Source organism: Sciurus carolinensis, chromosome 16 (assembly GCF_902686445.1).
Source record: "Sciurus carolinensis chromosome 16, mSciCar1.2, whole genome shotgun sequence".
NCBI classification, from domain to species: domain Eukaryota; kingdom Metazoa; phylum Chordata; class Mammalia; order Rodentia; family Sciuridae; genus Sciurus; species Sciurus carolinensis.
In genome coordinates this window covers 12,805,463-12,830,396 of record NC_062228.1, presented here as the reverse complement: position 1 = coordinate 12,830,396, position 24,934 = coordinate 12,805,463, and the positions used below count along the sequence as shown (strand labels likewise).

General features: G+C 36.6%; 1 protein-coding gene across 2 annotated transcripts; it reads left to right on the top strand.

Moving 5' to 3' along the window:
* The first annotated feature begins 1,921 nt into the window (after window positions 1–1,921).
* Cmtr2 (cap methyltransferase 2) lies at window positions 1,922–9,267 on the top strand. Of its 2 annotated transcripts, none has more exons than XM_047528602.1 (2): window positions 1,922–2,268; window positions 5,737–9,267. In XM_047528602.1, exon 2 carries the CDS (start codon window positions 5,750–5,752, stop codon window positions 8,054–8,056), a length of 2,307 nt encoding a protein of 768 aa, XP_047384558.1. In that variant the 5' UTR covers window positions 1,922–2,268; window positions 5,737–5,749; the 3' UTR covers window positions 8,057–9,267. The 2 variants fall into 2 exon arrangements, with proteins under 2 accessions (XP_047384558.1, XP_047384559.1); XM_047528603.1 differs by having other exon boundaries at window positions 2,115–2,252.
* The last annotated feature ends 15,667 nt before the right edge of the window (window positions 9,268–24,934 follow it).

Sequence of the window (24,934 nt, the reverse complement as noted above, 5' to 3'; positions counted from 1 at the left end):
ATAGAGAATAGATTAGTAGTGATAGAGAATAGATTAGTAGTTCAGGTGTGGTAGTGTGCATCTGTAGTACCAACTACTTGGCAGGATCCCTTGGTCTTACCAATTTGAAAGGAGACAGATCATAGTTAGTTCTTGAGGGTGGAAACTGGGAAGGAGCTCGATGGCACTTCCTAAAATATTCACTAGGCATTTTGGCAAAAGTGGTTGAATAGAACACTTATGATGTGAGCATTTCACTGTATCTAAAAAAAAATTGAAATTCAAAGAAAAAGATAAGGATGTAAGGAAGAAGTCAGTAGCCAAACCATCCGGTGAGTTTGCAAGATCATTTTCTTTCAGTTTTCCATTGGTTCATTCTCTCCAACAGCTGTTTTCAGTCTTTTTCATTTTAGCCATTCTTGTGGATGGATAATGGTATCTTTTTATGGTTTCAGTTTGCATTTCCCCAAAGATTAATGAAACTGGACACTTTTTCATGTTTATTGGCCTCTTAGATATTCTCCTTTGGAATTGTCTATTTTTCTATTGGGATATCTTATCCTTGTTTAATTGTGGAAGTTCTATATTCTGAAATATCTATATCTATGTCTCTCTATATATGCATATAACTTCTCCTACCTTATAGGTTTCCTTTTCACATTGGTGGCATTCTTAACACATTCTTAATTTTAATATAGTTCAATTTATACATTTTAATATAGTTCAATTTATATATTTCCCCCTTATAGTTAATGCTTTTTGTGTCCTGTTACAAAGTTTTAGTCTACAAACATGTCACAAACATGTTCTCATATGTTTTCTTATTCTTTGACTTTTAAAATATAAATTGACAATCCAAATGAAATGTATTTTTGTTTATGATGTGAGGAAAGAGTCCAAATAAATTTGCTTCCATATTGATATGCAAATGACCTAGCACTGTTTCTCTTTTATCAGTGCTGAGGCTAGAACCCAGGGCCTCTGCATGCTAGGCAAGTATTATATAAAAAGTGCATTTTATATTTATAATGCATAAATAATATTTATATAAATGGTTCAAACTCTACACACATTTCTATACTGTCCTATTTTCATGCAATACTTTTGACACATATAATTGCTGCATATAATGCACATGGACGTTATATAAACATACCACAAATAATTAAATTAATTCCCTTAGGCAGAGTGTTACCATTTTTTTGTTGTTGTTATTAAAGTGCTGAAATCAACATTTTGTCCAAATCGAGTGTCAGTTGTTGAATTTTTCCTAATGGCAAACTGCTTGGAGTGGTAAGTTTTGTGTTAAAGTACACACCTATTTTAAAGTCTGCCTTCTGTCAAGGTTATACTAATTTTTACTCCCACCCACATATATGAACCTATTTCCCCATATTCTCACCCACAGTGGCCACTATCAGTCTTTTAAATCTTTGCTAACTGTGTAGTTCTCAATGCATTTATTATTTTCATTTCTAATTTTTAATAATAAGTTAAAAAACTTTGTATGTCCTTGCTGGCTATTTGTTTCAATTTTTTGGGACTTCCTACTCAAATCTTCGCACATTTTTTTTTTTTTTCCTGAGGTTTGTCTTTTCTTTATTGGCTTATAAATGCACACAAACATATAATAACAGGATTATCTAGCAGTTTTCCTAGTTGGTTTTTAAACTCATGTTGTCTCTCGAGCTCCAGTTTTATTAAGCTCTGTACTAGGAACTAATATTACAGCCCTAGAAAACCTAGGACCCAGCAGTCAGGTGGGCGGAGCCAGCGCGACCTGGGCAAGTCGGCCCCGCCCCATCCCACCCCTAAACTCCCTCATGGGCGGGGCCAAAGGACGCTCCTGCGCGCGCAGCTTCAGTTGCCATAGCGGCTCCAGGGTGGGAGGATGGCCCTTTCCAGTTAAGTACCTTCCAGAGAAACGAAACCTAGGGGGCCGGGGCCTCAGTGCTGCCAAAGTCCCCGGCGTGCGTATCATCTACGCACGTGACGCAAGCCTAGCCGAGAGGGCGCGTGCGCAGCGTGACTGTCAGGGCCCTCGAGCCGACCTCGGCCTGCGTTTGGCGGGGGCGCGGCCTGGAGGAGGGTTCTGCCTCCGGGTGCCTAGAGGGCGGGTCCCGGCGCGCAGCCTTCCTGCCCAGCGACTGAGGGTATCGCGGTCCCAAAGGAGCGACCACCCCAGGAAGCAGTGCCTGAGCGGAAGTGGAGAATGGCTCCCTCGAATGAGGACAGAGAGTGACGAGCAGTCTCTTCGGACCCTGGGGTTCCAGGTGGGCGTGAGCGAAGGTAATCCAGGCCGGCCTGTGAGCCTGGGTCCTCCTTGGACTTTCAGTGGGCGAGGCAGGGGCGGGACCGCTGGGGAGGGCTTGGGACCCTTGAGGTGAGATCCTGGGTGCCCCAGGCCCAAAGTCAGCGCTGGGTACACACTTACGTTTTCACAGTTCCTGGCAAGAGGAGTTGGAGGAAAACACTTGTAAAACTCCTTTGTATTAATTGGAGAGGTAACAACTGTTGAGATCTGTGGGGTTAGAGTTAGGTTCACTAGGCTCACGAATCATGCAGGTGTCCCCTTTGTGGCTTTGGGCAGGAAGATACTTAATTTCTTACTTGAGTCTGCATTATAAGAATGGTAATACAGACCCACCTAGCAGAATTGTGATGCCACAAAGCTCTATGAAGTGCTTAATGAAAGGGATTGAGGATCACATGCTGGAAAATTTTTCCATGCACTCTGGAAACCGCAGTTTTTTTTGGGGGGTGGGGGGTGGGGTCATGCATGAAAAGTCCTGAAGTGAAGTTAAAATGCATTATTATGATTCGTATTCAGAACGTGATTAGAGAAGTGATTCTTATGCTAAGTATGTTATGCATCCATTTGTTCAGTAATACTTGTTGCTGCTTTACTGTGTCCTAGTTGGCACTGTTCTAATCTCTTGGGATGACATATAAGTAAACAGAACAAAGATCCTGACCTGTGGAGCTTATATTCTAATTCGAGGAGGACAAACAATAATCAGTAAAGATAAATAAGTTAGAAGAAAATGAGTGCCATGGGAAAAGAAAGTAAGGTAAAGGAAATTGGGAATGCAAGATGCAATTTTAAAAAAGTATGTCGAGGGTAGCCTTCATAGAGAAAATTGCATGTAAACAAATACTGGAAGGAGGTAAGGGGATTAGCTGTGCAGGTATCTGGGGAAGACCATTCCAGCTAGAGGGGTCAGCCACTGCAAAGGTTTTTGTCTTGGAATGTGTCTGGTGTCTTTGAACAGCAGGAAGACTTGTGGCTGGAGTGGAATGAGTTAGGGGAGTACTAATAAAAATTAAGTGGCTACACCGATAAAGCATAGCAGAACAGTGGAGGTGTTTGAAACCTGTTAGTTGTTCTCGGATTAAAGTAATTACCTATTTAATTTAGGTAAGATTTCACAACTTAATTACAACCGTTAATTAGTACGTGAAGTTAATGGCTAAAATGAGACTTTTTCCAAAATAGAATACATTTGGTTATACTTGCCAGTAAGTACTATGTGAATTAAGAGAGAAGAGCTTGTTGTAATAAACTTGTATTTGCCCTCTTTAGGATTTTAGTAAATGCAGAAATGCCTTCTTTCAGAAAACTGTCTAAATACAGTTTAACATTATAAACACATTTGATCTAAGGTAAGAAAAAATGTTGGTGTGTATTTGTGACTTATTAGTCTTTATTTCCATGTAATTTGTGAATACAGTGTAGCAAACAGAAATGACTATGAAGGTACCTTACTTTAAGGAGCCTACAGACTGATGGATGAACTTGTAAAACAAATGAAAAAGAATAAAAAAGTGTAATAAAAGAACAATACAAAAACAAATAGAATGGAGTCAACTGAATATTGCATTTATTATGGAAGCTCACCTTTATTTCCTATTGTAATCCTTAAACATCAGCCTCTTTTGGGATGATGATTTGGTTGCCAATTTTTTTACATCTAACAAATTGAGATTTAAAAAACAGCAGTTGTAGAATACACTGAATGTGCTAAATAAGTGCAGAGTTCATGAACTAACACACCTGTTAATTTGTACTGACAGGTGCCATATAATACTCATTGCCCTATCTGTTAGAATTTAGAACCTTTCCATCACTACCATTAAACCATGCCTCTTTCTCTTATATCCTTTTCCTTCCCCAGGGACAGATGGTTTTGGCTCCTTAGTATTATAACACAGGCTATAGAGTGACTGTAATTATATTCAGTAAGGATATTTTAAAAATTGAAATTTGATGATTTCAAATTCTACTAACGAAGTATGTGAGGTTTTAGTGGCAAGAAGAGATAATGAAATTTTATAATGTAAGTGTGGAGCTGTCTGATCATATGATAGGCAGTAATGTGTAGTTTATAGAGACATATCAAAGAGGGTATTGGTCAATTTCAACATGAAGCAGAAGGAGACTAACCATTCAAGTACAACCTAGTTTGCAATCAGTATAAAGAGTGTGTAGTTAGCATGCTGTGGCAAGATACCTGACATAAACAACTTTATAAAGAGGAAAGGTTTGTTTTGGCTCATAGTTTCAGAGGTTTCTGGAAATAGACCATTGGCCCATTGCCTTTGGACCTGTGGTGAGGCAGAATATCATGGCTGGGAGTACATGGAGAAAAAGACCTTTATACTTTGTACCCAGGATGCAAAAAGGAGAGGAAGGGACTGGGATTCCAATAGCCCCTTCAAGGGCATGCCCTAATAACCTAACTTCCTTCCACATGGCCCCAGCTCTTTAAGGTTCCACCACATTCCAGTAGCAGCATGGCTGGGAAAGAAGCCTGTAACACATGGGCTTTGGTGGGACATTTCAGATCTGAACTAGAGCAATGAGTTTTTGCTGGTGACCTGTAGAAATGATTGGTACCACCAAAGTGCATGTCATTGAAATCTGGCAGAGGATATATTCAGCAATAGTAGTTGGTGATGGCCGAAAGGCTTGTTAGTGGGACCAGTACCAGATTCACATTCAGCATCACTTCTTAGAAGGAGGTAAAGTGTAATGGGAACTAAAAAAGTCTAAAGTCACTTGTTAGAACTTATCAGAAGTCATGTTCATGGATGTGTGTGTGTTTGAGGCCTTGTGGGTACTGTTACAACCATGGGTAGAGAACTCTGGGGAGAAGCTAGATAGCTTATTATGATAATAAGTGCTGTCATTCACTGATAAATATTCTTTGGTATATTCTTTTTATATGCCAGTGTGTTTTATTCTCTTCTAAACAATGATAAGTCAATTTTTTTGATAAGAATCTGAATCCCAAGATGTGAAGTACTTTTTCCAGGCCACTTATTAAGCTGTAAGTAGCAGAGCAGGAATTTGAACCCTGGTCTATTGGATAGCAAAGCCTTTCTTCTTCTTCTCCTTTTTTTGGTACTGGGGATTGAACTCAGGGAAACCTGACCACTAAGCCACATCCCCAGCCCTATTTTCTATAGAGACAGGGTCTCTCTGAGTTACTTAGCACCTCACTTTTGCTGAGGCTAGCTTTGAACTTGGACTCCTTCTTTCTCAGTTTTCCGAGCCACTGGGATTACAGGTGTGTGCCACTGCATCCGTCAAAGCCTTTATTCTTTATTCCTTATTGCTTTGTTTTATAATAGTATGTGCTGACACTAGCCTTCGCATTTTATGGGGTTTGTTATAGGTGTGATCAGATTTACTACTGATGAAATTTTACTTGCTAATAAATCTGATTAATTTTATTTTGTGTTTTCTCTTCCTAGATTTGATTTGAAAATGAGTAAGTGCAGAAAGCCACCAGTTCAGCAGTTAGCAAGTCCTGAGACATTCAGCCCAGATGTTCTTGCTGACATTTTTGAACTCTTTGCCAAGAACTTTTCTTATTGCAAGCCAGTGAATAATGAATGGCAGTTACCAGATCCCAGTGAGATTTTCACCTGTGACCATGCAGAATTAAATGCATTTCTTGATTTGAAGAACTCCCTGAATGAAGTAAAAAACCTCTTGAGTGATAAGAAACTGGATGAGTGGCATGAGCACACTGCTTTCACTAATAAAGCAGGAAAAATCATTTCTCATGTAAGAAAATCTGTGAATGCTGAACTTTGCACTCAAGCATGGTGTAAATTCCATGAGATTTTGTGCAGCTTTCCACTTATTCCACAGGAAGCTTTTCAGAATGGAAAACTGAATTCTCTACACCTTTGTGAAGCCCCTGGAGCTTTTATAGCTAGTCTCAACCACTACTTAAAATCCCATCGGTTTCCTTGTGATTGGAGTTGGGTGGCTAATACCCTGAATCCATACCATGAAGCAAATGATAATCTTATGATGATTATGGATGACCGGCTCATTGCAAATACCTTGCATTGGTGGTACTTTGGTCCAGATAACACTGGTGATATCATGACCCTGAAATATCTGACCGGACTTCAGAATTTCATAAGCAGCATGGCAACCATTCATTTGATCACTGCAGATGGGAGTTTTGATTGCCAAGGAAACCCAGGTGAACAAGAAGCTTTAGTCTCTTCTTTGCATTACTGTGAAGTTGTCACTGCTCTGACCACTCTTGGAAATGGTGGCTCTTTTGTTCTGAAGATGTTTACTTTGTTTGAACATTGTTCCATAAACCTAATGTACCTGCTGAACTGTTCCTTTGACCAAGTCCATGTTTTCAAACCTGCTACTAGCAAGGCAGGCAACTCAGAAGTCTATGTGGTGTGTCTCCACTATAAGGGAAGAGAAGCTATCCATCCTCTGTTATCTAAGATGGTACTGAATTTTGGAACAGAAATGACCAGGAAAGCACTCTTTCCCCATAATGTGATTCCTGAATCATTTCTTAAAAGACATGAAGAATGTTGTGCATTCTTTCATAAGTATCAGCTCGAGACAATTTCTGAGAATATACGTCTGTTTGAGTACATGGGAGAAGAGGAACAGACAAAGCTAAATAATTTAAGGGATTGTGCTGTACAATATTTCATGCAAAAATTTCAAGTGAAGCCTCTTTCCAGAAATAACTGGCTAGTAAAAAAATCTAACATTGGTTGTAGTACAAATACAAAATGGTTTGGGCAGAGGAACAGATATTTTAAAACCTATAATGAAAGAAAGATGCTGGAAACTCTTTCATGGAAAGATAAAATAGCCAAAGGATACTTTAATAGTTGGGCTGAAGAACATGCTGTATATCATCCTGGGCAAAATTCTCTTTTAGAAGGAACAGCTTCCAATCTTGAGTGTCACTTATGGCATGTTTTAGAAGGAAAGAAACTGCCAAAAGTAAAGTGTTCTCCATTCTGTGATGGTGAAATTTTAAAGACTCTTAATGAAGCAATTGAAAAGTCCTTAGGGGAACCTTTAAATTTGGATTCCAGGTTTAGGCCAAAACAGCAATATTATTGTTCTTGTCACATTTTTTCACAAGAACTTATATTTTCTGAGTTGTTTAGCCTTACTAAGTGCCTTCAGGATGAGCAGGTTTTAGAACCCAGCAGCCAGATAAAGTGCCTGCTTGTTGGTGTACCAGCACTCTGTGATGTCAAAATGCACATACCAGTGGAAGTTCGATTCCTGGAATCAGCTGAACTCATGACTTTTAACTGTTCCTTGCTTCATGATGGAGACCCAGCGTACCAGCATTTGTTTTTAGACTGCCTTCTACAATCATTACAGCAGCTTCATGCTGGGGATATGATGATTTTGCCTGTACTTTCTTGCTTAACAAGATTTATGGCTGGCTTGATCTTTGTACTCCACAGTTGTTTTAGATTCATCACATTTTCTTGTCCCACATCCTCTGAGCCCCTGCAAACCTGTGCAGTGCTGCTATGTGTTGGTTATCAGAATCTTCCAAATCCAGTTTTCCAGTATCTGCAGAATGTGAATGAATTGTTGAGTACTTTGCTTAACTCTGATGCACCCCAGCAGGTTTTACAGTTTGTGCCAATGGAAGTGCTCCTTAATGGGGCACTGCTTGATTTTTTGTGGGATTTAAATGCTGCCATTGCCAAAAGGCATTTACATTTGATTATTCAAGGAGAGAGAGACAAAATCAGCAGCAGCCTTCATTTATGAAATTGAACATGTCCTTTCTGAGATTCAATTTTGTGACATACTTTCCAGTCTTATTGCATCTGTTTGCTATGTCAGTTTAATATCTTTCAGTTTGGGGAAAGGCCAACTTTTGCATCATCCAAGGTTTTAATTCTAGAAAACCATCAGCTAGTTCTGATCTCTAGGATATATGCATCCATAGGCATAGAGTTCTTCCTTGGCAGAATCTATTCAGGGATGGTATTCAGCCTCTTACCTTGAGAGTGTGTGTGTTTGGAGAGGATATGCTATGCTTACACATGCAGTTGATTTGATCTTATTTATCTACTTAAGATCTGCACCTCTGTGCCTTCACTCAGTGCTTTTTCCAACTAACTACTCATTGACTAATGATATTAATGAGTTGATAGCAGTCAAAGGAGGAATCACTCCTTAGCAACAGGACTTCCTTTAGCTCTTGCCAGTTACAGATTTCAGGGAAACTCACTGTGCCAGATATCTTGGTATATGCCATTCATTGCCTTTAGACCATTGACTGGATTGTCTTTTATGTTTCAAGTGAAACTATGTGCTATTTACAAATATTTTACTCCAACCATGCAACTAATAAAAATAATAAGGCAGCTTTAAACCAAAGATCATGTTAAAAAGAATGGATAATTCTGTCTAGTATACTCCTGTATCATGAAAAGCTTCATTTAATAATGTAGTAGTAATTTTTAATTTCCAGAAAATTATCAGTGAATGAAAAGGTTTTTATTAAATTTTAAGGTAATCATTTGTAGTCTTAAATGTTGGAAATATATAAATGTTACGAACATAGTACTGAAGAAAAATTTTTATTCTTAATGAAGTCTTAATTTTTAATATGTTTACTAGTTTCTTTTTTTAGTATGAAAATAGCACTTTACAAAAAGATTAGCCATGAAATGGTTATTTCACCAGTTACATTTGATTCTTTTGAATTATATGTATTTAATGGTATAATGAACTTTTCTGGCAAACTGCTTTAAGCAATTCTTCATTACCTTGAAGTTCCACAAACTAGACAGTATTTATATTCTCACATGTGCATTTTTAGGTATTTTTTGTTATATGAAAAATAGAAGTATTCTCTGATGTATTTGGTTGATAAATACTGATGTGAAAAATGTTCAAGTTCTTTGCTATTTTGAGTTCCATTATAGATTCATGAATAAAGTCTTTGACACACAGATTTTGTGTTCATCTTTTTTAAACAGAATCATGGGAAAAGTTAATATAATTGGAAACAGACTAAAAGAAGGTTTGAATGAGAGTTAATGTTCCTTCATTTCCTTTGATTTGTATTCATTACAATTTATTCCTTAATATTATAATATGTGGATGCTGATCCATAATGGAGGGGGGCAAGGGAAGAATGAAGGAACCTTGGAATGGGCAGAGTAGTGAGAGGGTAGCAGGTGGGAAAGATGGTGGAATGAGACGGACATTATTACCTTGTGAACGTGTGATTGCACGAATGGTGTGACTCTGCATCATGTATAACCAGATAAGTGAAAAGTCGTGCTTCATTTGTATACAATGAAAATAAAAATAAAACATTTATTCTTGAATATTCTAATATTTATGAAAACTGCACAAGAAACATCAAGTACTCAAGGGTGGTGGTGAGAAGGAGTATTGAAGACCTGGAGGTAGATTTCTTTCCTACTGGTGACTTTATGGGGAGCAGTTTTATGATAATGGAAGTCTAATAGAAGAGAGAAAAACCCTGTAAAATCATTTTGCACTTAGTAGTCTTGATGCCCTGCTTGTAATCAATTTATTTTACTTTAACCATTTGATTAGGGTAAGTTGAAAGCCTAGTCCAGATGCTGATATTAGAACTTTCTTCTAAGCCCTTCAGGTAAGTATTGAATGCTTAAGTTTTTTTACACACTTACCTATATTGAAATCTATAACATTGGAATATATTAGAATACATTTTGTTTCTTAAGGCTTTTGGAATTAGTTGTTCATCTGATTTATTGGATTCAAATTCCTTTAGAGGTGAGTTAATAACTTGAGGGAGGTTCAAGTTGAATTGGATGTAGATGATAGGTACCAGTATTTATAGGAATTTCTTTTTGACCAAAGGGGATGGAGGACAAATGCTATCCAAAAAAGGAATGACAAAGTCTAATGGATAGTAAGATGTGAGAGATTGTTTGTAAAGTTGATCAGTGTAGTTATAGTTCCTTAAAAACTATTTTTCTTGGGTCATGAGATTTTCAACTTAATTGTGATGCTTTTTGAGAAGAATTTTAGCATTCAGAAAATTTTAACTCCACAAATGTTTCCCAAGAGCTCGGATGAAAGAGGTCTTACAAGTTTAATTTCTTCAATGTATTGTTATCCCTTGGAAAAAGTTTTTATTTTAGTGGGGGCTTTTGGTGTAATGCCATTTAATTTTTTAAATGCACTGAAAATATCTTCTAAAATAAATTTAAAATCCAAGTTTGTGAATTTAACTCCTATAAATTTGTTTTCAGTTGTTTGCATGTTTGTTTAAAAGGGATTTGTTTTAAGTGCTTTTTTTCTGTTCTAAAGATCTTGAATGAAAGAAGCAAGGTTAAAATATTAGAAGAGATGAAAAGAAGTGTTTATTCATGATTTGAATAATTTTTGCATTATTACATTATTTTACTTTGGTGAGAATAGCAGGTTTTTAAAATGCAGTTGTGTTGTTTAACAATAGGGCTACATTCTGATAAATATAGTGAGGCCATTTTGTCAAGTGAATGTTATAGAGGTACTTAACGCAAAATTATATTGCATGTGTATATGAAATCTAATCCCTTACATTTTTGGAAACGAATCTAATGTTATAAACCCAACTAAAATCCATGTTCATTTACTTTAGAAAAAGGGTAACACTGAAATTTAGTGTTCATTTTTGCTTAGATGAAAGTAAGAAATAAAATATTTTTAGTTTTGTTTCAGTTTCTAAAATTGTTTTAAACAACAAATGATTAGCATTTTTTCTAAAATGGTACATGCTTATAAAGATTTTAAGAAAGCATAAAATATTTTCTGTTCATTTTTATGTTCTAAAAAGTAGAGACATTAAGTATTTTGATACGTTTAGGCCTTAAGTTTTCTTGGTAATCTTTTAATTTGAACAAATTGTAAATACCTCTTATTAAAATTATGACAAATTATTATGTATAAATGATATAGATATACCTAGCTAAAAAATTGTTTATTACATAGTTACTATTGAAAAAAAGATTCAATTATTTGGTAACAGGCCTCTCTTACCTCTTTCTTTATTGGAGAAAACTCATTTCAGAGTGTTCTTAGGAGTAGAACTAAATACAGAACAATTTTATGATGTGGAAATGAAATAAAAATACTTAATATTTAATATTGAAATTGAGGATGAATTTCTATTTGGATGGTAGATTTTTTTATAAGTTGACTATTGGGCCAAGTAGCAAGTAAAGTAAAAGCTTGATACTGCATTTAATAATTCATAGTATATAGGTATGTTTGGGAACATGATTAAAACAATCATGACAAAAAAAATGAGGTATTTCGTATTTTGAATTTCTAATGAATACATTCTTTCCTCCCATTCTCTTGTTATTAAATATCTTTAATATTTGCCTTTTCTTATTTTTGGCCAATACAGAAATTGAAAATAACTTATCTTTGGGTAAGTACAGGATTATACTGGAAGGAGTTGGAAAGTGGTGGAGCTTTATGACCATAGACAACAGAAAGACGACAGCCATTCTTTATTAGTGAAAAGGTTTAGAAATTATCTTTCATAAGTATGCTTAGCATTTAATTTCACTCAATTGAGAATTTTATTTAAAAGTCAACGTCTGCCTATGTTTACATATAGGTTGTATACTCACAAATTACACCCATAATAATGTGTCTCTAATTTTCTTGAGATCTTAATCATTGTGTCTTCCAGAGTTTCTTAATAGGTCAACCAGGCATAATTATTCTGTGTTCCTTTACACCAAGTGCAGCAGTTTAGCTTGTTATAGACACTTAATACTTAGTGTAGCCATGTTTTTTTAAATTTTATGGCTTTGATTATAGTTTAAGGAAAAAATTTGTAGAGGTTGTCCTTTTTGCATTCATTACATTCTTTTGTGAAAAGATTCTACAGATCTTTATGGAAAAGCCTGTATTTCATGTGCTTCTGTATCTTTTTGCTATTTAAGATTATTTTAACACCAAGTTATTTTACTGGGAGAGACAGATGTGTTTTTCTGTCTATACTCTCAAGAACTTCTCTTCTGTTTCTAGTGACTCCCAGAATTAGAAAATCAGTTTCTTTATTAGATTAGCTTAGAAAATTTAAAATAAATGTAAATATTTCTTTGTATGTTTCTTTTTTTTTTTTTTAATCAGAGTACCATCATCCCTGCAACTACGTGGTAACTAGTAATATTAATCTCTTCCTGGGCTATTGCACTTAACTGCTGAGAAATACTTGAAGTGATCTTACACAGATCTTTAATTTTTTCATTCTTCCATTTTCTTTTCAGGATTATGAATTCATCAAGCACTTGACATATATTTATTTTATGTATTTACTATATCATCAGTATAGGTTTTACAGAAAGCTACTCTATTGTTTTTTATTGTGGAAAACTTTTAAACATGTACAAAATAAAAATGATCTAACAAACACCCATATGCTCTCACTTGGGTTTCATAACTCTGTGTTTAGCTGAATTGATCTTCCTGTGCTTTTTTCCTTGTAGTATTTGCATTTCTTGACATGCATACTATAGAGAACAAATAAGCACTTTATTGCACCTTGCAAAATCACAGTTATCACTCAGTACCCAGTTCATGTTCCAGTTGTCCATGTTGTCTCAACAACTGCCCTTTTTACAGTTGTTTTGTTCAAATAAGGACCCAAGTAAGTTTTACACATTGTATTTACTTGACATGTTTCTAAGTGAAGAGGTCCCCTCATTATGCTCTGCCCCCAACACTTTCCTTGACATTTTAGCTGCTGAAGAACTTGTCTTCCAACCTTTTCTACGTTGTGTCTTTGACTGGTTATTTACCTGGGCTTATTTTTTTTTTTTTTTTTTTACCAGGGATTGAACCCAGGGTTGCTTAACCACAGAGCCACATCCCTGGTCTCCCCATCCCCCTTATTAAAAATTTGAGACAGGTTCTCAATAAACTGCTCAGGACCTCCTAAATTGCTTAGAAATTGTAATCCTCCTGCCTCAGCCTCCTGAGCTGCTGGGATTACAGGTGTGTGCTCCCATGCCTGACCTAGGCTTACTTTTTAATGGTAACTCTATGCTGCAGATTTTCTATAGAATGGTAGTTGGACATAGAGGGTTAATTAGTTTTGGTGCTCTGTACTTTTTATCACTTTGCAAAGCACAAAATGGCTAGTGGCCCTAAGTGATATTAAGTTTAGTCAGTTTAGGTGTCAACTGGATCCACCAATTATTTTCTTTCTTAATAGGTATCATATCCATTGAATATTGATAACTAGCTCCATTATTAGGGTTTACAGAGTAGTGTTTTTCTAAGTCCCCCCCTTTTTTTCCCTGTAGTAAGTGACTTATGGAGATATATTGAAAGTATCAACTATTCTGAAATAGTTGGTTCAGGGAAAGCTGGACAAATGCTTAATTTTTAAAAGCCATTTATCAATTTTCAGAAAAGTAAATTGGTCTATTAGCAACCTTGAAAGGTAACCAATGAGATTTTGTGGTTGTGGTTGTTTTTAAAAATTATCTAGGAACTTAGGGGTTTCTATATATTTGATATATTTTAATCAGTTACAACTATTGTTCTTGATACTTGAATTATGCACTTTTGGCTTAGGTGCATAGAGGAAGGGCTTCTTCATGTTGATTACTGCTATTTTAAAAATATTCAGTTTTTGATAACTCCCATACCATACCACTTTATGTGCTAGTTTCATATTGTATATTTTCTGCCCAGAGTCAACACATCCTGGCTTTAGAGGGAATGTCTGTAGTGCAGGATATCTCAGAAACTTTTGGTCTTGAAATACTTTTACTCTCATAAACAATGAGGACCCCAGAGAGCTTTTACCTATGGGAATTATATCCCTTGATATTTTTCATATCAGAAATTAACTGAGGACAATTTTGTTTTATTAGTTTAAAATAATGACAAAACTATTACAATATCATAATTAACATTTTTATGAAAATAGCTTAAAATAAAAGTTTAGTAAGACGTGTGGCAGTGTTTACATCTTTGCAAATCTTTTTTATGTCTTGATAAAAGCAGACAGATGGACTCTCATGTGATTTCACACTCAATCTGTGGCACTATATTGTTTTAGTTGAAGAGTTTAAGATCTGTCCTCACATAGTAAGTCGTTGGAAAAGGGAAGAGTAATTTTAATAACCTTTTAAGATAATTATGGATATTCTCTGATGCTGTGTCAAAACTTGACAGATGGTAGCTTCCTAAAAATTGGTTGCATTGGAGAATCTTTATATAAATGAACTTTTTCTGCTCTGCTACACTAAAATCCATTGGTCTGTCTTGCACTTTGGATCATTTATCCATGTGATTTTTTAATACTACAAATTGTCATTTTGAAGATATCGGTTCACTGAGTAATACAGATCTTGCAAATGTTGACGTATTTGATTACACAGTATCAAAAACTCAGATTTTAAACATCACTACTGATCTCAGTAGAAAAATCATAAGTATTGTTCAGGATGGTAAAAAGTTTTCTAAAATTTTAATTTCCACTTGAATGCTCAAATTTTATCATGACGAGTGCTGACAGTAGTTTTCTTTGAAGCAACAGCTCACTTTATTCGTTTTTGAGAAAATGTCTGCCAAATGCTCAAGTCTGAATAAATTTGTCTGCCAGTTGTACTTTTAAGTAGAAATAGTGTTCCATGAAAAGTGCACATTTTGAGTTTGGGACTCAGATCACACAACTGCTTTTCCTGGAGGCAGTCGATTTGCTTCAGTGTGCAGCAGAAGCTGCATGTGTGCTTTCCGCTTCTCTCCCAAGATTATTAAAGATGTGTCCCATGGTCAAGACCTGTTGGGGCTGGGGGTGCAACTCACAGGTAGAGTGGTTGCCTAATATGCACACAGCCCTGGATTCGATCCCCAGTACTGCAAGACAAAAAGACAACAAAAATAACATTTTTAAAACAAATTCACCAAGGACCCTTTCAAGTAAAAATGGTTTATCCCTCACCATGAGTATGTGTGATGAAAAACAGCACATCTACCAGTATAGTCTGGGGCCATTACCTCGATTTGTGCTAAGATGTCAACATTTTGCCCACCACCGCTTTTGTGCCATGCTCCTATTAACATTGTAAAAGTACCAATGTACTCAGTGATAGAACACTTGCCTAGCACATGTGGGACCCTGTGTGGATTCCCGGCTAGGGGAAGGGGAAAGATAAAGCATTGTGGAAAAGGAAAGAATAATGTCTTGCTTTTATGTTGAAAATATTCAGACCCTTGAAAGAATTCATGGGCCAAAGTCTAAAAAACTGCTGCTTTAGTGTTTCCCCATTAGAGCAACTACTGATTTTGTTTAAAAGTTTACTTACTTTTATTATATTAAGGGGGTATTAATCCCTAGTTTTTTTAAGATTTAAAAAATATAAATGGGTATTTAAATTTTTCTATTGTTTGATCTGTAGAGATAAACATATTTTTTCTTTTTAGTTCTATTATGTTTAATTGTATTAATGGATGTCCTAATATTAAATAAGTAGTACTTGATTGTTATGTGCTATTGGGTTCTGTTTGCTAATTTGTGTGTGTGTTACTGGGGATTGAACCTAGGGGTGCTCTATCACTTAGTTAAATCCTTTTAACTCTTTTTAATTTTGAGACAGGGTCTTGCTAAATTGCTGAGGCTGGTCTTGAACTTGGTGATCCTCCTGCCTCAGCCTCCCGAGTAGCTGGGATTATAGGTATACACCACTACATCCAGCTGTGGCTAATATTTTGTTTACAATTTTTGTACTGGTATTCGTGAGATTGATCTATGGTTTTTTATGTATATGTGTGTTGCAACATTTGGGTTTAGAATCAATGTTAAAAAATAACTTGGACACTTTTTTCCCAGTATCCTGAAATAGTTAAGTATTCACATCATCTGATTTTTAAAGGTTTAGTAGACTTGTATGTGAAAATAGTCAAGTCTTTTTGGCAGGAGAGTATTTTTTGTGATTTCCTGTTATTTCCTTCTATAAAATTCATCTGTTTAGAGCTTTTGTCCTTGTTAGTATCAGTTTTGGCATATATTCTTGGAATGTTATTTATTAAACTTGATTTTATTTTCTTTTTGTTTGTTTTTTCCATAGAGTTTTATGAAATCATCTCATGATTTTAAAAGGTTTTTTTTTTGTTTTGAGCTTATTTATTTTGTTTAATGTGTTTAAATTAAGCTTCATTGATTAATTTCCAAAGGATCAGCATTTTGGTTTGTTTATTAGTTTTTCTGTTTTCTAATTCACTAATTTCTGCTTTTATTTTATTACTTTCTACTACTTTAGTTTGCTTTGCTCTCTTTCTCTAGAATTTTCAAGTGAGATACTTAATTCAATTATTTTTACTTTTTGTTAATAAAGTATTTGAATTACTCCAGTTGTATTATCCATAGATTATGATTCATCATGTATTTATTGTTATTTTCAAAGTCTTCTGCACCTTTGTCTGGTCAAAGAGAAAAATCCTTGGACCCAAGAATTAATTAACTCTATTATGGGGGTGCGGACGGGGGAAGAGCATGCCATCTGACCAGTGGTGCTCACCTGTAATCCTGGTGACTCCAGAGGATGAGGCAGGGGGATTGCAAGTTTGAAACTGACCTTAGCAACTTAGGGAGACCCTCTATAAAAATTTTTTTTTAAAAAGTATTGGGGATGTTGCTCAGTGGTAAAGTGACTCCTGGGTTCAATCCCTAGTTAAAAAAAAATTATACTTCTTGGTGGGAGTGCCTGTTGATTTTTTTTTTTTATCATCTTGATTTTGTTGTATGGTGGCCTGAGAATCCAGTTTATACTATCTATTTTCAAGAATTTCTTAACATTTGTCTTTTGACATAATAAATTATTTTTTCCCCTTTGGCCAATGTTCCATGAGTATTTAGAATTATATCTGTAAAATCTATATTGTTTTTGTTGTTTTGGTCTCCTGTATTTTTTCTTAAACTTTTTTTTTAATCTACTTGATTGGTCTTAGACTCAGAGAAGTGTGTTAAATTCTCACATGTTCATGTGTGTAGGTCTATTTCTTTTCCCATTAAAGTTTCTGCTTTTGGAAGTTATTGGTATCATATTGGATGCATAGATGCTAGTAGCTGTTATTCTTAATCATGAATTGTAGTCTCTAACATTATAAAATCTTCTTATTTTAATGCTTGTGTGTGTGTGTGTGTGCATGAAGAATCAAGATTATAACCTTTGTTCTTATTACATGTTTATTTGATATGACTTTGTTCATTTAAAAATTTTACTCAATTTCATTTGTTTTAGATGTCATATACACAGCATAGAGTTGGATTTTACTTTGAAACTTATCTGACAAATATTTTAATGGGTGAGTTAAGCTAATTCACATTTTTATTTAGTTGATCTTAATTCTGTCATGCTGATAGGTATGTCTGGGTTTTTTGTTTTATCTTTTTGCACTTATATTTTCTCTCTCCTCTTTGACCCCTTCTCATTAATTTTGGTACTTAGAACAAATGTACAAACTATCCTAATAGTTATCATTTACTAGTATCTTTACATATATATTTAGACTCCCAAGTTTTTGAATACTATCTATTGATTTCTTAGTATTGAAATTACATAGTAATGCTTATTCCATCTTCCTTCTTCCTCCTCTGGTTCTTAATTTAAAATTCTATCATTTTATTCCTAAATATCTCCTGAAAAGCAATCAGCAAGGTTTTCTGCTTTCTGTATGCCCTTTTCCTTCTTTCACTTTCCCTGGACAGTTGTACATATTGGCCTTTACAGAACATGTAATATTTTCATTCTGTTCTTTTACTCTGTAGTCTTCATTTCACAGTCAAGTGCATCTGCATTTGATTTTTTTAAAATACAGTTTTTGTCTCTCTACCGATATTACCCATCTGACAATGAGTGCTACCTTGTAATTTCATTAGAGACTTGGACACATTTTTCAAAGCAATTTTAAATTCTCAGAGACCTGATAGTTCCAATGTTAGTGTCATCTATGAATATGATTCTGTTGGTTGCTTTGTGGAATTTTGTGTGGTATGTGTGTGTGTTGTGTACTGTATACTTGTCTTGTTGAAAGCTGGACATCTTGTGTAAGGCAGCATAGATTGAGGTAAATAGATTATTTCTGTAAATAAGCACTTCCTTCATTTTTCTAAACTTTTAATGTGGGATGCGAGTCAATCTGAACTGGAGTTGAGGTGGGTTGGGGTTTGTTGTACCTAGGACTATCCTCAGTATACCAGAGGCTTCAGATTTCTCAATCACAATGTTGTGTTTAGAACGGAGGTGGCTTTATCCACTGATAGGGATTCTTTCAATGTTCAACCTACCTTTATACCTTCTCCTTTGCAATGACTCAGACTTTCTCTGCTCTTGCTTCCATGTGGTTCCTCTCAGCAATTGTCCCTTATTATATGAAGCTTCTTACCCTGGTGGTGGCACATGAAAGAGGTTTTCTCTGTTGTTCTGATTAAGTCTCTGTTCTGTGTCTCTGGATCTCTGGGGTGTGACACTTCTAAGGCTCCTGTCTCTCCCCATTGCTAGTTCTGTGCCTGGCACATGTTCTTGCCCCTTCCTAAGGTGTGAAGGGTTTCTGCTATTTTCTTCCCAAACCTGCAGGTAGAAGTCCACCCCTCCCCACGGATGTTTTCTCAGGATTCCCACTGTGCCGGTGAGTACTCACTGGAGTCTGTAGAGAAAAGCTTGTGAGTGGTGTGAACTCCCTGTTTTAGTCAACTTTTTTTTGCTGCTGTGACTAAATGACCCGACCAGCACAACTGTAGAGGAGGAAGAGTTTATTTGAGGGCTCACGGTTTCAGAGGTCTTAGTCCACAGAAGGTGGGCTCCATTCCTTGGGGCTCGAGGTGAGGCAGGACATCATGGTGAAAGAGTGTGGCAAAGGGAAGCAGCTCATGTTGCCAGGAAGGAGAGAGAGAGAGAGAGAGAGAGAGAGAGAGAGAGAGAGAGAGTCTCCACTCTCCAGATACAAAATATGTACCCTCAAACCACGCCTCAATTCCAGTCTCCTCTAGCCACACCCTACCACTTCAGTTACCACTCAGTTAATCCCTACCAGGGTATTAAATCACTGATTGGGTTAAGAGTTTTACAACCAAATCACTTCTCCTCTGAACCTTCCTGCATTTTCTCACAAGTTGTCTCCATAGCACTCCTCTGGATCTTCAGCCATATTCTGTCACCAGCTAATGCTGAGTCTTTTACCAATTTGTTCACACTTCTAGGTGAATGCTTACCAGTGTTCAACTGCCCCAAGTAAACAAGGTCTTGCATTCAGTGTCTCCCTACAGGTACTTGACTCTCAGATTTATGCCAGTTGGTGTTTCTTCAACTTCAACTCTTTGGTGGATCCAGGAGAAGTTTTTAACGTGCAATTTTGTCAGCATTTTTTAAAACTTGTAAGTATGGGCAGAACATTCTTTCCAGCTCTTTAGTTCCTAAGTGGAATCCTGAAGCCTGATCCTTCTTTTCACCCCTACAATATTCTAATGTAGGGTGAGTATTGTCCTGTTTCACAGTGGTGTAATTATTAATAACATCCCCTTTGACTCAGTAGTTTTTCTGTTTGAATGATAGATCATTTGATCACCCTGTCTGCAGGTCATTTGTCCTTGAAAATATTACATAATAAAGTTCAACCAGGAGCACATATCAAGTTTGGGCAGTTATTTATCTTGGATTAAAAAATCAAACGTTGGAGATAATTTTGGTGATATTTAAAATGACATCAGGAGTAAAAGTATGTGAAAGACACATCAACAAAATTTAATGTATATACTTTGGATCCTTTTTCAATCTGAAAGTTTTTTTGTGGGGAGTACTTGGAATTGAACTCAGGGTACTCTACCAACTTCTGCACTGAACTATATTCCCAGTCCTTTTTAGTTTTTAATTTGAGACAGGGTCTCACTAAGTAGCTGAGGACCCTCACTAAATTGCTGAGGCTAGCTGTGAACTTGTGATCCTCCTGCCTCAGCCCCCCAAGTTGCTGGAGTAACAGGTGTACACCACTTTATCGTGTATATTCAAAAGAATGTTTTTAGAACATCAGAGATATTTGAACGTCAGCTACAGATTAGAAGATATTAAAGAATCATTGTTATTTTGTTAGATATTATAATGATATTTATTTTAGAAACTTTATTTGTTGAAGGTAGAGTCTTATATATTTGGAAATGAAGTGGTATGATGACAGGGATTTATTTTAAAACTAAAAAGGTGAAGAGAGAGAAATGTGATAGATATGAACAAGAATGGCAAGATGTTGATAATCATTGGAGCAAGATGACAGGTACATGGAGTTCGTTATTTTATTTATCGTTTTTGTGTGTTTGACAGTTTCTATAGTAAAGACATAAAAGATAAGGATGTGATTAGAAACCTATGTCTTAAAAAATAGGTTGATGATTCTATAATCTAAACAGGTCAGGTGACTTTTTGTTGTGGTCGATCAGAAGATAGGCAGTAATGCCTGCAAAATTCATTTGAAACCTCCCTGTTTCAGTGATTGTGGGGTAACCCGGATGATCTGTGATATAACAGGGACAGGAAGGAAACAGGTGAATTGCCATGGTTTCAGTGAGTTCAGTCTTGCAGATGCACACTGGATGAGCAGGGGTAAAGCACCTGCAGTTGACCCATTCAGCCTGCCTCAGCTCAATGCCTCTTTTGTACAAACTTATCTTAGAAGGAAGACACTGTGCTTTTTTCCCTTTGACCCAGGCCCTCACTGTCTCTTCATTCTCTCCTATTTATAATATGGGAGACAAATGCCTTGAGAAGAACAAGGTTATAAACCCCGTTGGGAAGAGGACTGTTCACTCTTTTGACCTCATACCATTACTGGCACACAAAAGACATTATTTGAATATTGTATGACTAAATGAATGAAAGCATTCACATTTGCTGCTTGCCAGATAGAAGGAACCTAATGAATACTCTTTGTTGAATTGAATTATAACAGAATTGAGAAGAGCATTTTACAGTTCATATCCATTTAATGTTGGAGCTCTTCAAAATCTTTGGAAGCTGTCCAGATGAACAGAATCAGCCAACGTGATGTCTATGACTAGGAAAGGGAAATAAATGAAATTCAGCTTCATTTAAAGCTGATAGAACAAAACAGAATGACACACATGTCACTTTTCTTTCAAATATGTCCATAGAAATTATTAGTCCTCTAGAAGTCCTCGTCCCATACTTCTGCAAAGAAATTGGAAAATTTTGTAACATCCTGTCCACAAAAAGCTGAAATGACAGGTACCCTTAAATAAACAGGAGTAATTAATCATGATGCTGCTTATTTTGATGAGCATGCAAGAGTGACAAGTTCATAATAAATCTCCAGCTTGTACCAGGAAGGTGGCTAAGGAGGTGCTGTGGTTTAATTTACATCTTTGGAAGACACCAAAGATTTAATAATCTTCCTGCCTCATACATCAAACTAATACCCTTGAGGCAAAAAAGCAAAACATTTTAAACTGTTAATCTGAGAAGTAATAAAATCCTCTCTCAGGTCACAAATAAATTGACTTTCTGGTGGTCTCAATAGAACTCTAGTGTGTGTGATTTATTCAGTTCGAAAGCCATTCAGGACCACTGGGAGCCTTTGCTGTCAAGCTGGGAATGCCATGGTAATTGCCAATCTAATCAGAGGTCTACACTGAAGGCAGTGACTGAGCTTAGATCTACTCAATAATTTATTTTACCTTCACGGTCAGCTACAAATAGAGTATAGACCACAAACATATGAACCTGAGATTCAGCTCTTAATAGTTGTTTTTGTTTGGGTTTTAATTATCTTTCTGCTTTTGTAGTACTTGTTCTTAAGAGATCTGAAGCTGTTTAGAAATTTCTAATCTTGAAGTTGAGGATTTTAACTACTTAGAGAAAGCAGGATACCAGAAGGGGAAATCACCTTTCATGGTATGATGAGTCATTTGTGAAATCTAAACAATTTTCAGATTTCCAACTCTTCACTTCCTAAGCAGCTGAGCTTTGGGGTCCATTGACTTTATTAATTTGGAAAACATTTCCTTTATTGGTGCTGATATATGAAAGATCATCTTCCTTGTTTAAAGAATGGGCCATGATGGTTTCAGAAAAAGGGACAGATAGAGTTATATAAATTCATAGTATTTGTATGTGTATTTATTGCTTTAGTTTGTCATGAAATAATTCATATAAGGAATTAGATTGTAAAATGTGGTCTGTGCTCAACCTTTTACTAATGCTACTTAAAATTTCAGTTGAATCATTTATGATGCCTAAGTCACTTCCAAAGGGAAAGGACAAAGATCCTAAGTTGTTGACATAAAAATAGCCAGTTTGCCCCACCCCAGCCCTCCAACCCACATGGCTCTAAATCACAGCTGTAAGTTAGGTTTGCATTTGGTCATGTATTCAGAGGTGCACTGACTGGCATAGGATAAACCTCAGACCATGACTTGCTCATCCAGCCAACTTAACAATAAGGAAAATACATATCATTAACACATCTGCTCCTGCTGCCTGTGTCCGAGGTTGGCTGGATTCTGTTGGTCAGGAGTTCAAGTGATCCAAGTGACAAAAGGCTCAAAGGAAAATCTCCTCCTTCAGTAATTCACTTAGCAAACATCCCCTGAGTGCTCCGTGTGTCAGGCACTGCCTTAGGTCCCAGATGTAAACACTGTAGTGTAAACACCATGAAGGGTAGAGGCAGAGAGCGCTGCACAATTTTCCATTGCTACCGCAACTAGTTCCCATGGACTCACAGCTTAAAAAATACAAATTGAGTATCTTACTGTTCTGAAGACCATAAATCTGAGGTCAAGGGTTGCCAGGGCTGTCTGTGTTCCCTTCTGGAGGGTCTAGGGAGAATCTGCTTCCTTATCCTTTCCAAACTTTAGAAACCATCTGCCTGTCTTGGCTCAGGGCCCTGTCACCATCACTTCAACTCTTGCTTCTTCTGTCACATATCCTCCTACTCAATCTGATCTGCCTCCCTCTTGTACAGATCCATGTGATGATATTGAGCCCACTTGGATAATCCAGGATAATTGTCCCACCTCAAAATCCTTACTCTGCACTTTCAAAGATCCATTTCCATAGAAGGTAACAGTCACAGGTTCCAGGAATGAGGGTGAACATTTTCGAGGGGGAAATTTTTATTCAGCATAGATTTGAGCATTGGATTGCTCTAAAACTCTCCAACTTAATATGACTATTTAAGTAAATGTCTTAACCTTTCTGGGTCTCAATCTTCTTATCTGCAAAATGGAGTAAGTAATATTCATCTCATAGAGATATGTAAAGATTAAGTGCTTGAAAACAATTAGCACCATGTCTGACACATAGGACAAGTTCAATGAATGGGAAATTTGTGAATTATTGTTTCTTTTATTCAGTGTTAAAAAGGCACAATCTCACCTTTTGAGGATTTCCAAATATAGGGGAGAAGATGAACAGGTAAACAAATAACTATGTCAGTGGGAGGCAGTGTGCTAAGGGCTATATTTGTCTCAGGCCACAACAGTTCTCTTCTTATGACTTCTGTCTTTTATAGATGATTACCTAATACTTGAGTTTTAAGGTGAAAGAAGGCAGGACACAAAAGTTTGTCTGAAGTTATGACTGGCATGAAATGCCAAGTACCAGAAGTTTGTGTATTTTAATTTCGTGTCTTTAAGAAAAAACAATTTCCTGGACACGAGATATTATGTTAACACTCTTGGACTTAGAGCATATGTCATTTAACAAGTTAGGTCCTTGGAGGGCTAAAACTGTACTGGATGGTAAAAGGAAAAACAATAATGTAAGAGGAAGTCTAGAGTTCATCCTGTTCCTCTCTCTTCCTTTTCTCCTCTTTTTCTGACTCACATACTCTCTCCCTCCTCCAAGGGAAGAGAGTCAATCTGATGGGAAGCATTCCAGTATGTTAGCTGGCCCATGTTTATGCGTGTCCAGTCTTACTACATATGCAAAAGTCAACACTTTGGGTGTCATGCAGTGTCTCTCCTGTCCATGTGGCTTGAGATTCGAGGGGCAGGGTCCACTTTTGTCTTTCTTGGAGCAGCTGGCCTGAGCACATGTTCTCCCTTTTCTGTCCTGTTTCCTAATTTGATACTCACTCTACCTAGCCCTGTAGCAGCATGTAACACAGATTCCTTACTTATGTCTAGAACACTACTTTGTCCTCATGCCTACTGCTTTGTTATGGTTTGGATATGAGGCATCCTCAAAAGCTCCGGTGTTAATGCAGGAATGTTCAGAGGTAAAATGATTAGATTATGAGAGCTGTCACCTAATTGGTCCATCCTGGTTTGGATGGACTAACTGGGTGATAACTGTAAGAAGGTGGGGCCCGGATGGAGAAATGGGTCACTGGGGGTATGCCCGGGAGGGTTCATCTTCCCTGAGGTCTCTTATCCCCTCTCTCTTTCTCTTTCTGCTTCCTGACCACTGCGATTGGAGCAGCATACTTCTACCATGCCCTTCTCATGACGTTCTACTTCACCTTGGGCCCAGAGTAATAGAGTTGGCTCACCATGGACTAAATCTCTGATCTATGACCTCGGACTTTCCCCTCTCTAAATTGTTCTCCTTAGGTATTTTGGTCACAGTGACAAAGAGCTAACTAATATATGCTGCTGAGTTAACTTTGCTGGGTCTT